At 40.3% G+C, this 14,281-nt stretch overlaps 1 protein-coding gene across 1 annotated transcript in view; it reads right to left on the bottom strand.

Moving 5' to 3' along the window:
- Cacna1c (calcium voltage-gated channel subunit alpha1 C) overlaps positions 1 to 14,281 on the bottom strand; it is a 650,592-nt gene that overhangs the window by 25,571 nt on the left and 610,740 nt on the right. The window contains exons 36-40 of the mRNA XM_047548297.1: positions 14,059 to 14,150; positions 3,889 to 4,054; positions 3,218 to 3,345; positions 2,451 to 2,547; positions 188 to 290 (exon numbers count right to left, since the gene is read on the bottom strand). Of these exons, the coding sequence (XP_047404253.1) occupies positions 188 to 290; positions 2,451 to 2,547; positions 3,218 to 3,345; positions 3,889 to 4,054; positions 14,059 to 14,150 (586 nt within the window). The remainder of the gene's footprint in view (positions 1 to 187; positions 291 to 2,450; positions 2,548 to 3,217; positions 3,346 to 3,888; positions 4,055 to 14,058; positions 14,151 to 14,281) is intronic.

The following is a 14,281-nucleotide window of genomic DNA, read 5'->3' as shown; positions in this document are numbered from 1 at the left end:
TTCCTCCTTTACAATTGCTGTGGTCAGGTCTTTTAGTCACAGAAATTCAGAATGTAGGTTATCTGTTGCTCTGTGCTGTATGGTGTGGGTAGGTCAAGTGAGCACTTTGCATGCTGCTGAGCTCCCCTTTGGTTGGTCAGCTGGATCTTCCAAGTGGATTTTCCAGTGGTCCATGGATGATCCTTACCTTCTGTTTTGATCCTCAGGGCTGTCCTGACCAGAGCAAACAAGGTGGCATTGAACATTACTGTCCCATCACTGTTCAGAGGCATGTTCATGGAGACCAGACGCTGGAGGGGAGGGAAGGCAAAGCCAGAGATTAGAGAATGGTTTTGAAAGGCCCTACAACCACCATGGCACAAATGCTGAGTGCCTGGTACTTGTGTGGGTGTTGCTGGGAGTCAGTGAGTGTGAAATGTGGGTTGTTGCAATGTACTCAAAACCTTTTCTGGGGAGAATCTGTGCTTTGCTGTGAGGACTCTTGCCTTCTCCATAGAGTGGGGGACAGATGGAATTTGTCCTCCTTGGACGTGCGCTTCCACAAAATGATGCTAAGCTCACCCTTCCTGCCGGCCCACCCAGTGTAGCCTAGGCCTATGGGTGTGCTTCTACTGGCCATGAAGAACAGCTGTGCAACAGGCACTGCTGGGTGGCCACCCTCTAGATAGACAGCATCCATCTGAATGCCAGGAAAGAGAATGATGAGGGAGGTTTGCTTGGGGGAAATGCAAAGCATCCTCTTTCTGTGTGTTGAAAGATTATCTCCACATCTAGCCAGATCAGAAGTTTGCTGACTCCAGATAGGATGGTATTACCTTCTCTCCTCCTCCCCACCTCCACCCCTGCAATGTGCTTCCATGGCCCTTGCTTGGGTGCATAGCAGTCAACACACAGGAGGTCCTCATGAGAAAGAGCAGTGTGATGCTCATCATGGTGTTCACACTAGGGTGTGGTCAGGGAGGCTGCTTCTCAGACCACATGGGGTCCTCCTATTAACCTTGTGCCAGGAAGGGTTGTCCTTTCCTGAGACACTGGATCTTTCTGAATCTCATGGGCAGTGTGAATAGGAAAGCTTCAGGTTCGGTACTCAGTTCCCCCCAACCCAGTTCTGTCTGGAGGTTTCCAAGGGTGCATTTCAGCCCCCTTTGGGAATATTCTTTTCCCATTGTGCTTCTACTTTACATTTGATTTGTGCTTGTTATGGTTTGGATCTCAAATGCTCCCAAAGTCCCATGTGCAGAAGGATTGGTCACCAGTCTATGGCACTATTGGGAAATGGCAGAACTTTTAGGACCTAGTGGAAGGAAGTGAGGTCATTGGGGGTATGCTCTTGAAGGGGATATTGGGAACCTAGCACTTTACTGTCTCTTTTCTTCCTGACCACCATGGGGTGAATAGTGTTCCTCCAACATGGGCTCTTGCCATTATGTAGTGTGCCACCACAGGCCGAAATTATTAAGGCCAAGTGACCACAGACTGAAACTGTGAGCCAAAATAAAATTTTCTTCATAATAAATGTTTTCTCTATTATTTTGTCAGTGATGGAAAGCAGACTAACAGAGTGCTCTTTATTTCTTATATTTTCTATAATCTGAATAAAACACACTAATGCATAAGGTTCTATAATCTCTCTATTTTCCATTATCTGAGTGGATTATCCACAGAACTGAAGCTTTCTGCCATTTGTGCTTTTCCTCTATGCAGCTCTCCAGTCTCATTTCCCCCCAGCTTTTTTCAGCTCATTATTATTCCAACAGGGAGTACAGAGTAATGAGAATGGAGGTGTCCAGGTAGTTGAAAGAAAAGGGACAAGAGTGGGAGTGACATACCTCAGCAATTGCTAGGCTGCATGGTTGAAGCTACAATAAGGTAAGAGAGGAGTCAGGGGCTCACAAATGTAGGGGATATTCACTATCAGGGTCAAGTAGGAGGTGTGTCTTATAGAACATAGCATTTTTGTCTTAACTTATAGATTAACTTAGAAATCTGGTGAAAGTGACAGAGCCTCTCCTTGTGAGTGTTTGCATAATTTTACTTACAATATTAGGGCTTTGCAGATCCCAGAAGCCAAAATGGACTCTCTAGTGGCCCCTGGCTCCTGGGAAAGATCTCCTTACCCATCACCCCAGGCTGGGGGTTCTGCAGGAGACCAGGGTGCTACAGCCTGCAATGTGGAGCAAGTCCTTTATTCAGACAGGGCTCAAGGCTCAGTAAGACATGAGGCTTCACCCTGTTGTTCCCTTACTCTGTCTGAGAACTTCCTTCTGGAAGAATCCTTACAATACAATCTGCTCAGGCTCATTTCTTTAGGTATATATATATATATATATATATTATTATCCTTATTTCTTTAAGGAGCTCTGGCCTGACTAAAGTCACAAAGTAAACAGGCATCTTGCCCCCCATAGTTTCTCTTTCTCCCACGACCCAGAACCCAGATCTTCTCTTACTTTGCAGGCTACACGGTGAGGACACAGCTTCCCAAACCCCAGTGGGGGCTGAATACGCCGGAGAAGGGTCACCACATCTAGGTGTTTGATGCGACCCCTGCAGGAGGAAGGAGAGGAGGGGAGGAAACTTCAGGGCCACAATTCCTGTCTGCAGCCCAGGATTCATGTACCAGGGAGGTGGGGGTCCACCCACAGAGGGTACTCTCCATAGGGTGGCCCTGCTGATCAAATAGGACAGACCTTAGAATCACAAGGTAAAATTCCAAAAACAGTATCAAAACCAATATGCACCTGTTCAGATTTTAATGGACAATTTTCTGTCAGTGCTATGTTCCAGGTGGAAGGGATTTTAGTACTGCAATTAAATTCTCAATATGTACTTACTACTTCAACACACTAACCATCTGACCAAGAGGAATTTATGGGATGTCAATCAAAGATCATCAACAGATGAGGGTATCTTAGACCTAAGTCAGGAATAGAGTCACAGTTGTCTTGGCTCTAAATATCCTAAAGTGAGTATTTACTAGTTATTCCTGATGCTGGGCTGTCAGGTCCTTCCATTCCACTGAACAAATTCTCAACCTAGTCAAATGGTTTTGGTCTCCTCTTGCAGGCGCTCGACCCTTTATCCTGTGGTCTGGCACCTACAGCTCACTGTTTCCCTCTGATCCACCCGATGCTGACCTATCATGACCTCCTCCACAGGTATGGTCACACATGCCCCTTTCAGCTCAGGGAGTCAAGATTTCCCTGTGGCAACTTACTTGGCCTCAGGATCATACTCGGCCCAGATTCTCTTAAATTCATCCAGGTGGTGGGGACCAAGGATTGACCAGTCCCTTGTCAGGTAGTCAAAGTTGTCCATGATGACAGCTACAAAGAGGTTGATGATCTGCAGGGAACAGTTGGTACCATGAGGAACTCCACAAGAACTTTCTTCCACTTGAATACAACTTTTAGCCCAGGCATGGCAGAAGCCAGCATTCCTAAATACCAGTAATATGTCAGCATTTAAAATACTGGCTCCAAAAACTTGGTTCTCTTGCATATGAGCATGACTCCACTTCCCTGAGCATTGTGTGGGGTGAAACCTACATGTGGGCTGGACAGTATCCCTTGTACCAAGGTGCCATGAAGGGCTGCCCAGGACAGAGGGCGGCTTTATCTGCCACCTTTCTTTCACTCCTCAGCAAGGTGCCAAATGTGTAAGTTCTGCTGAGCCTCAACACATCCCCTTTGTCCTCTGGGGATGTGGACAAGAAAGAGGATGGCTGAGTGTGCCCTGGCCCAACCTTGCTGCTCTTCTCTCAGTGTGGCTGGACATTACCACTGACTCAGTCTCCCTAAGTCAGTTTCTTGACAGCTGACAGTGAGCTGCAGTCAAGGGCTTTGTCTGCCCTGAAACTCTCCTAGTTCCCTAGTTCCCCCACCTTACCAGGAAGGCACAGAGCATGTAGAAACTGATGAAGTAGAAGACTGCGAAGCTGCTGCCACAGGGCGCCTCTCCTTCTGTGCTGTTACTGGGCTCAGATTCTGGGGCACACTTCTTGCCTGGCATGCAGGCCAACATGATGTCCTGCCAGGCCTCCCCCGTGGCACACCTGGAGGAGAGACGAGAGGCCCCAGCACCCATGTAGCCAATCTCGCACATGCAACTGAAACTCTTTCGGCATCCTTCCCCCAAAGGAACTAGTAAAACCAATTTGGTATTTATCACTCCCTGAGTGCTCAGACATATTCACCAAATATGAAAACATTCAGCATCATTTTGAAAGTTCTAAAGATTTATACAAAGGTGTAACAAATGGAACCCTTTTGCAAAGTTTTGAGATTTTAACCATTTGGATATATTTTTGCTCTAGTTTATTTTAACTGCTCTATGGGAGTACATTTCATGAACCTGCCATTAAAAAATCACCGTGCTCTTAAGGGACATCCAGGTTTTTCAATAGTTTTTTCTATTAAAATGAACACAGCGATGACCAGGCATGTCCACATCTGGGATATCTGCCCAAGAGGTGGGACTGCCAGATGAAGACACACATATCTTCATTTTTACTAGGTGGCGCATGCTCTCCAAGTGTTGTCCAGTTCAGACCCCTCTCATCCCTGTAGGAGCAATGCCATTCCCCTCAGACGCATCAACACTTAGCGTTCAGTGAATTTTAAAGAGTGTTGCCCACAGGATGGGTGTGTAATGATATTTCATTGCTGTTTTTGTTTTAACATGGTCAGTGGGTTGAGAAGTTTACATTTCCCTTATGTTGAATTGTACTTCATGTTTTTGCTTTTTGCTTCATGAATTGTCTTCCTGTTCATTTGTTGCCTCCTGTAGATGGTTTTTATCATCATCCTTTGTTTTGCATATGTATTGCAAGTATCCTCCTCCAGCCTGGGGCTTACCTCTAGGTTTTTTTATGGTATGTTTTGATAAATCTAAGTATTTGACTTTAGTCTGGTCAAATTTATAATTTTTGTGCTATGTTTTATGATTTTGCATCTCCTTTAATAAATCCTTTCCTATTCTAGGCATCAAGATATTCTCCTCCTCAAGCATCTTAAGTTTCCTTTTCACAATAATGCATTAATTCAAATTTTCTTTTGATGTGGGTTGGAATATGTTTTCGTCTTTTTCTGCAGAGATAACAAATTTTCTTCATGTTACTTACCTACTGATTTGAAAGAGACCTTCTGACATAAATTCTGTTTCCCTAGATGTGTGGGTCTTGTGCTAGCCTTTTCATTCTATTATGTAGGCTGACTTGCCTAGGAGCATCGGTAACCACATTGTCCTAATTATTATAGTTGATAGTGAGTCTTGTCCTCTCAGAGGGAGTGAGTTCCAGTTTGTTTTTTTTTCATTTGTCTTGATTGTTCACTTTCCTTTTCTATTCCTTAGACACTTTATCAAGTTCTAGGAATAGTTCTATTGAGAATCTTGATGAAACTGCACTAAAATTTAGATTGAAAAATCTTGACATCTTTAGGATATAAATTCTTTCAACCATCAACAGGGCATCCATTTATGTAGTCCTTATTTAATGTCTTCAATTAAATTTTATGATTCCCCTACATACATCCTTGTTACATTATTTCTAGGTACCTTCTTTATTTTCTTGTATAGTTAAAATGGTACCTTTTGTCTGGCATGGCATTATAAGCGAACAGTCCCAGCCACTTGGGAGTTTGAAGCAGGATAATCACTGAATCCTAGGATTTTGATGCTAGTCTGGGCAACATAGTGACTCATTAAAAAAAAAAATGGTAGAGTTTAAAATTTATATCAGTTTGCTATAGTGCAAAATATTTGATTATATACAGATTTTTGCTGAACTTTCTTTCTAGTTAGAACAATTTATCTGTAGTTTCTCTTGTACATTCTGCATATGCAAATTTTTTTGTTTTTTTTTTGTTTGTTTGTTTGTTTCTGCTCTCAGTCTTGCCCTTCAATTTATTCTTATTGCATTGGATAAAACTTGAAATATGTATTATAAAGAGAGATAGCATGTAGGCTCTTATCTATGATAGTTACCAATTGGTTATTTCAAGTATATGATAGTGATTCTTTCTCTTTGTTTATTTCCCACCTGACTAATCCTATTCATTGTTATAGAGATTTTTAATTGATTTGCTTGTATTTTCTACTTTGATTAGTCTGTTGTTTTCAAACAATGGCAGTCATGTCAACGTATTTCTCTTCTCTTCTCTTCTTCCTGTTCTGGGGCTTGAACCCAGGGACACACTCATTCTGTGTAAGTACTCTATCACTGAGCTACAGCTCCATCACCATTCATATTTTCAATTTTAAAACTTCTTGTTTCTTTTCTCCTTCTCTTATTAGTATTAGCTTTATGTTCATATTATGGGGTGAATGTGGAGCTTTCCCACCTCTTTCTAGTCCTGGAAAGTTTTTTATAATATAGGAACAATCTATTCTTGTAAAGTTTGTTAGAACTCACAAATAAAAATATTGAAGCTTGGCCTTCTTTGGAGGCTAAAATTTTGACTATCCTTTCAATTTCTATTGTCATCAATGCTAATTATTTATTTATTTAGAGCATTTCAATGTAGCAGTGGCGCCAACCTCCATCATATATGAGATGGCTATGCTTATGTTGAATCTATATTGAATCTGTGACAGTTTTTTTTTTTATTGTTTTATTCATGGGAAACTTTTTAAATGAGTATTTCATTTTCTAAACTTTCATTTTCTCTGATTAACACATTTACCAGGTATTGTTTCAAAAAGATTTTTTTCTTAGGAGTTTTTAAAATTCATATTTCTTATATAAGAGCCTTACTTAGATTTTTAAATATATTGACATAAATTTGCTCATAATATCCACACCCCCTTTTTAAGGTCCAATCTTATTTGTTAGACTTGGAAAATCTCGTTTTTGACTGGACTCAAACTCAGAGGCAGACAAGTCTCAGAGAGTACATCCTCTACCATTTGGAAAGTCTGTTCCTGGCATTTTACTTGGACCACTTCATTTTCTTGGCCCAGAGTCTAGCATATTCTTGGCCTCTTGCTTATTTTTCTTAGCATCCTGATTCTTTAGGATGACATGTAGTGTCTGTGTTGCAATACAGGTGGAGTAGCAAGAAGCTGAATTGTGGACACTTTGGTTCCAGGTTTCTGACATTCTTTGTTGAGGCCTTTGCTGTAGTTCAGGTCAGGGATGTCCCCAGAGGGCACACATGTTGAAGGTTTGGTCCCTGGTCTGTGTCTCTGTTGGGAGGTGGTGGAACCTTGAGGAGGTAGGGACTAGTGGAAGGAAGTTAAGTTATTGGGGAAATACACTTGAAGAAGATATTGGAAACATGTCCCCTTCCTCACTTTCTTTGCTTCCTGGAACCTCGAGGTGAGCAACTCTGTTCCACCATGAGCTTCCTATCATGATGTTCTGCCTCACCACAGGCTCAAAGAAATGGCATCAAATAACCCTGGATGGAAATCCCTGAAACCCTGGGCCAAAACAAACCTTCTTCTCCCATTTTTTAAACTTTATTTTATTTATTTATTTTTATGTGATGCTGAGAATCAAATCCAGTGCTCACACATGCTAGGCAAGTGTTCTACCACTCAACTACAACCCAACCCCTTTTTCTCTTTTTAAGTGAATTCTCTCAGGTATTTAGGCAAAGTGATGAATCTAACTAACATGCGTTTATGCAAGCATGCACGCGCGCACACACACACGCACAAAAAAAAAAAAAAAAAAACTGGTGGATTTCATATGCTTTAGAGATATTTGAAAATCTGTGCGTTTTGCTAGCTATTTTGAGTCCCAGGTGATGAAACACAGTAGTATCAGCCCAACCAAGAAGATTCTTTCTCACAATAACCAAATGGAGAACATTCAACACCGTGCAACCCTGAGTAGAGCAGCACTTGTTTTCCTCCAGTTCCCCTTGGTCTGTAACAGGAATAGCCCTTACTCAGTTGGAGGTGCACATAGCTGTGCTTCATAGGAAAACCTCCTTGTCACTCCTACCACTGAATCAAAACACATAACCCTTCCATTCTCTTCTCAGAGGGCAGGAGTAACTTCTGTGGCCATTCACTTCTCATAAAAGGTACCAAGTTTGTGTTCATGGTCTGTTTTAATGAGTTTCTACCAGTTAGTGGCTGGAAAGATGTTCAGCATCTTCAAGAAGCTGATCACCTCTGAGGTGCCCTTTTAAAAAGCATAAAACTCTCTTATCATTCTAAAAATCACTTCTGCATCCATAATTATGTTGCTTTTTGTATGCCTGATATTGTTGTGTCTTTTTACAAAAATCTGGGTTTGATAAAGGTCTTACTTATTGGGTTTTGCAATTCAGCTTTAGTGTTTATTGATAAAATCTATTTTCATTTCATATTTCAGTGATTCATGCTTTTATTTTATGAATTCAGTCTTCCTATTTTTTCACTTTTCTTTTGGCATCTATCAGTTTAATTTTTAAAATGAATAAAGTCTACATTCTGAATTTTCCATTGGTATCCATGGGTCATCTCATATACTGAATACAACACTATCAATGATTGCTATGTGGCTGTAGTTTCAACTTTGAGCTATTTAGAAGAATAAATTAAATATTTTAATGGAGAGGTTTCAGGGGGACTATTGCTTTTAGGGTTAAATTCTAATTTTCTATATTGAAGTCAGAGGAACTTTAGTATTTGTTAAAGTCTGCTTTGTGACTTAAGTTATGGCTAATTTTTGTGACTATTTCTAGGTGTTTATAAAGGATGTGTCTTTTACCATTTAAATAGTAGAATTTACTAATCTGTTAACTGCATTATTTGGCTTTTCTTTACCCTTCTTCTACTTTGACCTGTCTGATCTGTCACTTTCTGTGACCAGCATTCAGCTCTCACTCTGTGTGTGTGTGTGTATGTGTGTGTGTGTGTGTGTGTGTGTATGTGTGTGTGTGTGTGTGTATGTGTGTGTGTGTGTGTGTACTTATTTTCTCCTTCGAGTTCTATTCCGGTCTACTGGACACATTTCCAACCTGCACGGTTAGGCTCCTGTGGTTTTTGTGACTGTCATGTGGTGGAATGACCTTGGTGGATCATTCCTTCCTCAATGCCGAACGCCCCCTTCGTACCAGGCCTTCCCCTGGGATTCTGTTTGTTCTGGTTCTGCTGTTGTCACACCAGCACTTTGAACACTGCTTTGCCTCCTCTACCCCTTTATTTTCATCCTCTTTAGATCATTTTGTTTTACTGTCTCTCTCAGAAATAGGCTAGAGCTAGAATTTCTTTTTCTTTATTTTCCTTTTTTTGTACTGGGGATTGAACCCAGGAGCCCTTAACCAGTGAGCCACATTCCCAGTCCTATTCCCTTTTTTGTATTTTGAGACAGGTTCTCCCTAAATTGCTTTAGGGCCTCACTAAGTTGCTAAGGCTGGCTTTGAACTTGTGATCCTCCTTCCTCAGCCTCCCAAGGCACTGATTGATTTCTTAAAGTGAATAGTAGATATTGATCTTTTACGGAGAAATTTAACTTATTTAATTTTTAGTAATCATTAATGTCCTTATTGTTATTGTCTTTGTTTGGCCTTCTTATTTTATTTTTTCAATTTCCACATTTTACTTTAATTTTTGGTATTTTTGCCTGTCCTTCCTTTCCATAAATTGCTAAGGTTTTCTTTGTCCATTTTTTTCCATTTGTGTCTTGGAATGTACACATTCCACTTCCATTTTTCTAGTGTTTGACCTTTCAATATTCATTACATGTGTTTGTACACACTTTCCCCTTCACAGAGTATCCACTTCTCCTGATACAAGAGAAAAACCCTGGCATGGTTTCATGGTTCTCAATTTTCTAGTATCGCATTCCTAACTTGTTGAGATAATATGCAATTTTACTCCAAATTGTTATAAAGATTTTGACATTTCCCTTTATCAATTTTTTTGGTGCATTCTCTAGCACTATAAAAATCTTCATATAAATTTTATAATTTCTGTATTTATAAGTCATAACTATAAATGTCACAGCGTTTTTTAACTCATATCTTGATTCTGCTCATTCTCTTTCTAGATTCTTCTTCGTTCTGTGGATGCACATCCTTGTATAATTGCCATAGGCAATCTTATGTGAGAGAGTAAACTTCTGAGGTATTTATATTTTTGGAAATGTTGATTTTGTATTGCTACTTGAATACTGACTGGACTGTATTTAGGAATCTCAATTCAAAAGTACATTGTCCTTACAGTTTTGAACACATTATTCCATTAGCTTCAAGTGTGCACTTCTGTTGAGGAAAAATCCAAGGCCAGTTGATGCTTTTCAAAGCAGTCTTCCTTCTCTTTGGGAACACCATTCACTGGAGAGACTCTTCTTTCTCTATTGTGTGATCTTGGCACTTGTGTCAAAAATCTATTGACCATAAATGTTGGGTTTACTTCTGGGATCTCTGTCCTGCTCCATTAGTCAATGTGTCTGTCTTTATGTGACTACCAGGCTGTTTTGATTACTGTAGCTTTGTAATGGTTTTGAAGTCAGGTAGTGTGAGGCCTCCAGCTGTGCTGTTTTTTTTTTTTTTTTAATCCAGATTGCTGTGGCTATTCAGGGTCCTTGGGGGTTCCATAGACATTTTGTTTCTATTTCTGTGAACAATGACATTAGCATTTTGATAGGGATCGCAGTAAATTTGTAGACTACATTGGGTAGTATGGACATAATAATATTAAATCATAATCCATGCACACAGGACACCTTTCCATGCATTTGTGTTGCCAACAATTTCTTTCATCAGTGTTTTACAGTTTTCAGTATACAGATCTTTCATCTCCTAGTTTAAGTTTACTTTTATTTCTGCATGCTTTAGTGAATGCTATTGGTTTGTTAATTTCTTTTTCAGGTAGTGTTAGTGCAAAGAAATGCTACTGATTTTTGTGTGTTGATTTTGTAGCCTGAAAATTACTGAATTTATTTATGAGTTCTAACAGTGTTGTTTTGTTTCTGTTTTCTTGGTATGGAATCTTTAGGGTTTTCTATACGAGATCATGTTATCAGTAAAGGATACTTTCACTTCTCTCTGTCCTACTTGACTGTCTTTTATTTCAGGATAGAACTTAGAAAACTATGTTGAATGGAAGAGCTGAGAGGAGGCATTCTTGCCCTGTTCCTGATCTTTTGCCTATTGAGTAGATGTAACTTGGGGCTTTACACACATGGCATTTATTGGGTTCAGGTAACTAACTTACTTCTATGCCTGATTTGTTGAAAGGTTTCATCATGAATGGAGGTTGAACTTTGTCAAATGCTTTTTCTGCATCTTTGAGAGTATCAGAAGGTTTGGTTTTCTTCCTTCATTTTGTTAATGTGCTGTATCACATTTATTGATTTACATGTCGAACCAACCCTGCATTCCTGGTTTAAATCCCACTTGACTGTGGTAATGATGCTTTTAATGTATGGTTTAATTCAGTTTGCTTGTATTTTGTTGAGGATTTTTGCAAATATGCTCATCAAGGGTATTGATCTGTAGTTTTGGTTCCCTGTAGCATCTTTTTCTGACTTTGATATCAGAGTAATGCTGGTCTTGTGTAACTTCAATTTGTTGATATTTTCCCATTTTGTAAGATTTTAGAACATTTTCTTTACTGTTCACATTCTAAAACATACTCATAATGTGACCAGTTAAGGATTTTTAAAATTAACCTCCTCTGCACTTAGTAGGTCATTTCAAACTGAAGGTGCCTAGTTTTATTTAAAATTCTAATTGATCATTTTTTATTTCACTCTCTCCGTTCCTTCTGCCTTTTATCTCGAATTTCTCTTACAGAGATAGGATTTTTCTGGCCTTACTCTTCATGTTTTAACTTTCATTTCATATTTTCTTTATCCTTTGGATATATTAAAAGAGAATGCTCTGGTTAATCTGTCAGTGTATTAATTTATTCTTCAATGTGTCCCCTCTTTTATGCATCCTACTTTTTAAAAATATTTCAACCTTTGTATTTTTCTCTTTTTAGTACACAGTTTACTTCTCTCTCTCTCTACTTTGGATTTGTCCAGGGGGCACTTTACCCCTGAACTATATCCCCAGTCCTTTTTACTTTTATTTTAATTTTAAGACAGGGTCTCATTGACTAGCTTGGACCTCACTAAATTGCAGAGATCATCTTTGTACTTGTGATCTTCCTGCTTCAGCATGCCATGTCACTGGGACTATAGGCACGCTACATTGTGCCCAGCTGACTTTGCTCTTTTTTGTGAGGGCTGCTGTTCCTGCTCCTGCTACTACTTCTAGTTTAACAGATGAGTTATGTTCTATGACCTCTTGAAAGATATTAATTATATTTATTGTATTTATATTAGATATAAGAGAATTATATTTATTTCAATAAATAGAACAAATTCCATTTATTCCTTTTCCTCATTCATCTGTGGGTCAAGTGTGAGACCTCTATTGATGTAGTTTTCATCCACATACTTTTGATTATTGTTGATTTCTCTTTGTGATCGAGAACTCGGTTCATAGCTCTCTGGATAAGTCCTCCTCCCAGGATCCTCTCTGGGAATCAGGAAAGAAAGACAAGATGCGCTGGAGGTAGACTGGGCAGGTGGCATCTTTTCTGATGTGGGTTTCCTGAGGGGAGAGGCACACTCTGCCTCTACAGACTCCAAAGTTCAGGGATGAAATGTCAAGAGCCACTGCTTCCAGCTTGCCAGAACTAGCAAATTATCCCCAATAGAGTTAGTCACTAAGGAACCAGGGGTCCAAGGCCATGACTCCAGGTCTCTCCTGTGCCTTGTATCTGTTAACCTTGAGCTTAGAGATTCCCCAGGGTGCTCTCACTTCTCCATGGTTTCAACCCGTGTGAAGGTGTGTGCTCCTCAGGTCTTGTTCCTTTGTCAGTTGAATCCCACTGGCTTTCTTTCATTTAAGAATCCCTTAACATTCTGGTGAACCTAAGCAACTCATGTTTATTTTTCTAACCTCAGTACTGTTATGGATTTATTCTTTTAAGAAATGTCTTCTGTCTTCCAGAACATTAGGAAAGGAGAGGAGAAGGGCTGAGGTTGATCATGCTGAGATCTGTGTACAACTCTGCCTTTAAATGTGGCACTGGCTTGAGTGCTACTATTGAGTGGCAGCTTACTACAGCCCTTCTATTCTGATAGTTTACACTGAGGGAGGTGGTGATGTCAGACTGATATTTAGGGAGTCCATTAGTATGCTATACTACATTTTTGAGCAATTATGATACTCAGGCTTGGGGAATGGGTCCTGTGAGATATGAAAAGGGAGAATTATCTGATAGAGGGTCCCCAGACGCCTTGGTAAGGGGACTCCAGGAATCCCTACCTCTCCTAGTGCCACATGTAGAATAGATGAGCTATCATAGACTTTAGAAATCATCTGGTCCAGGAATTGTCATGACCTGAATGAGAAGGAGAAGCATGCTGCAGAATGGAGTCACTCAGGGGCACTGTGAGAAACAACCCCTTCCCAGACTTCCAGAGGTGGTGGCCTTCCAAGAAGTGTGGAGGCTGAAGGTTGACTTCAGTGTGGTTAAAAGTGTATATAAATCTATATGACTGTTGGTATTCTACATAATGTATAATCAGAAGAATGAAAGAAATTATACTCCATTGTATATGACATGTCAAAGTGCATTCTACTGGCACGTATAACTAATTAAAACAAATGAAAAGTAAGTGCAGGCGGATATAACCACCTAACTCAGCAGATGGCACACACGCTAGCATAGTGATCAACATCTATATTTGTTTTATGGGGAAACTGAGGCTCAGAGAAGGTAGATGTCCTGCTCTGGGTCACAAAGTCAGCATGCTGCAAACTAGGCTTTGAAGCTGTTCAGATTTCAAGTGAGGGTGCTTTCAGTATTTGACTTTGATCCCATAATGGCTTTGGGTGGTAACCAGCAGGTGTCAGTGTCCAACAGGTTGTCTAACACGTTGCTCATGGAAAGTTAATAGGAATAACAATGAAACCAGCGGCTTCTAAGTCAGGGAGGGGTAGTGAGGGGAGCACCCACTCTGTCCTTTCCCTCTCCCTACTCACTTCGCTCTACTTCTAACCCAGGCCACAGGTCATCATGCAGGTGTGTATGTGTGCACCTGTGTCCTCAGACGCCTACCTGAAGAGCAGCAGCACGGCTTGGGGGAAGGTCTGAAAATTGTTGTTCCGGTTGATCTCTGTGGTGTCATTCAGGGCAATTTTTCCAAACACCTAGCAGAAGAAAGGAAGAGAAATTCGGCCACCTGTGAGAAGAGGACCCTGATTTCCAACACTTTTTCAGTGTTGTCTTTATAGAACAAAGTGACTCAGGGATTGCCTGTCCAGTACCCCAAACAGAGTCT

This window comes from Sciurus carolinensis, chromosome 4 (assembly GCF_902686445.1).
Source record: "Sciurus carolinensis chromosome 4, mSciCar1.2, whole genome shotgun sequence".
Lineage (NCBI taxonomy): Eukaryota > Metazoa > Chordata > Mammalia > Rodentia > Sciuridae > Sciurus > Sciurus carolinensis.
Note: the sequence above shows the minus strand (reverse complement) of the source record. Positions and strands in the feature narration are given on the sequence as shown.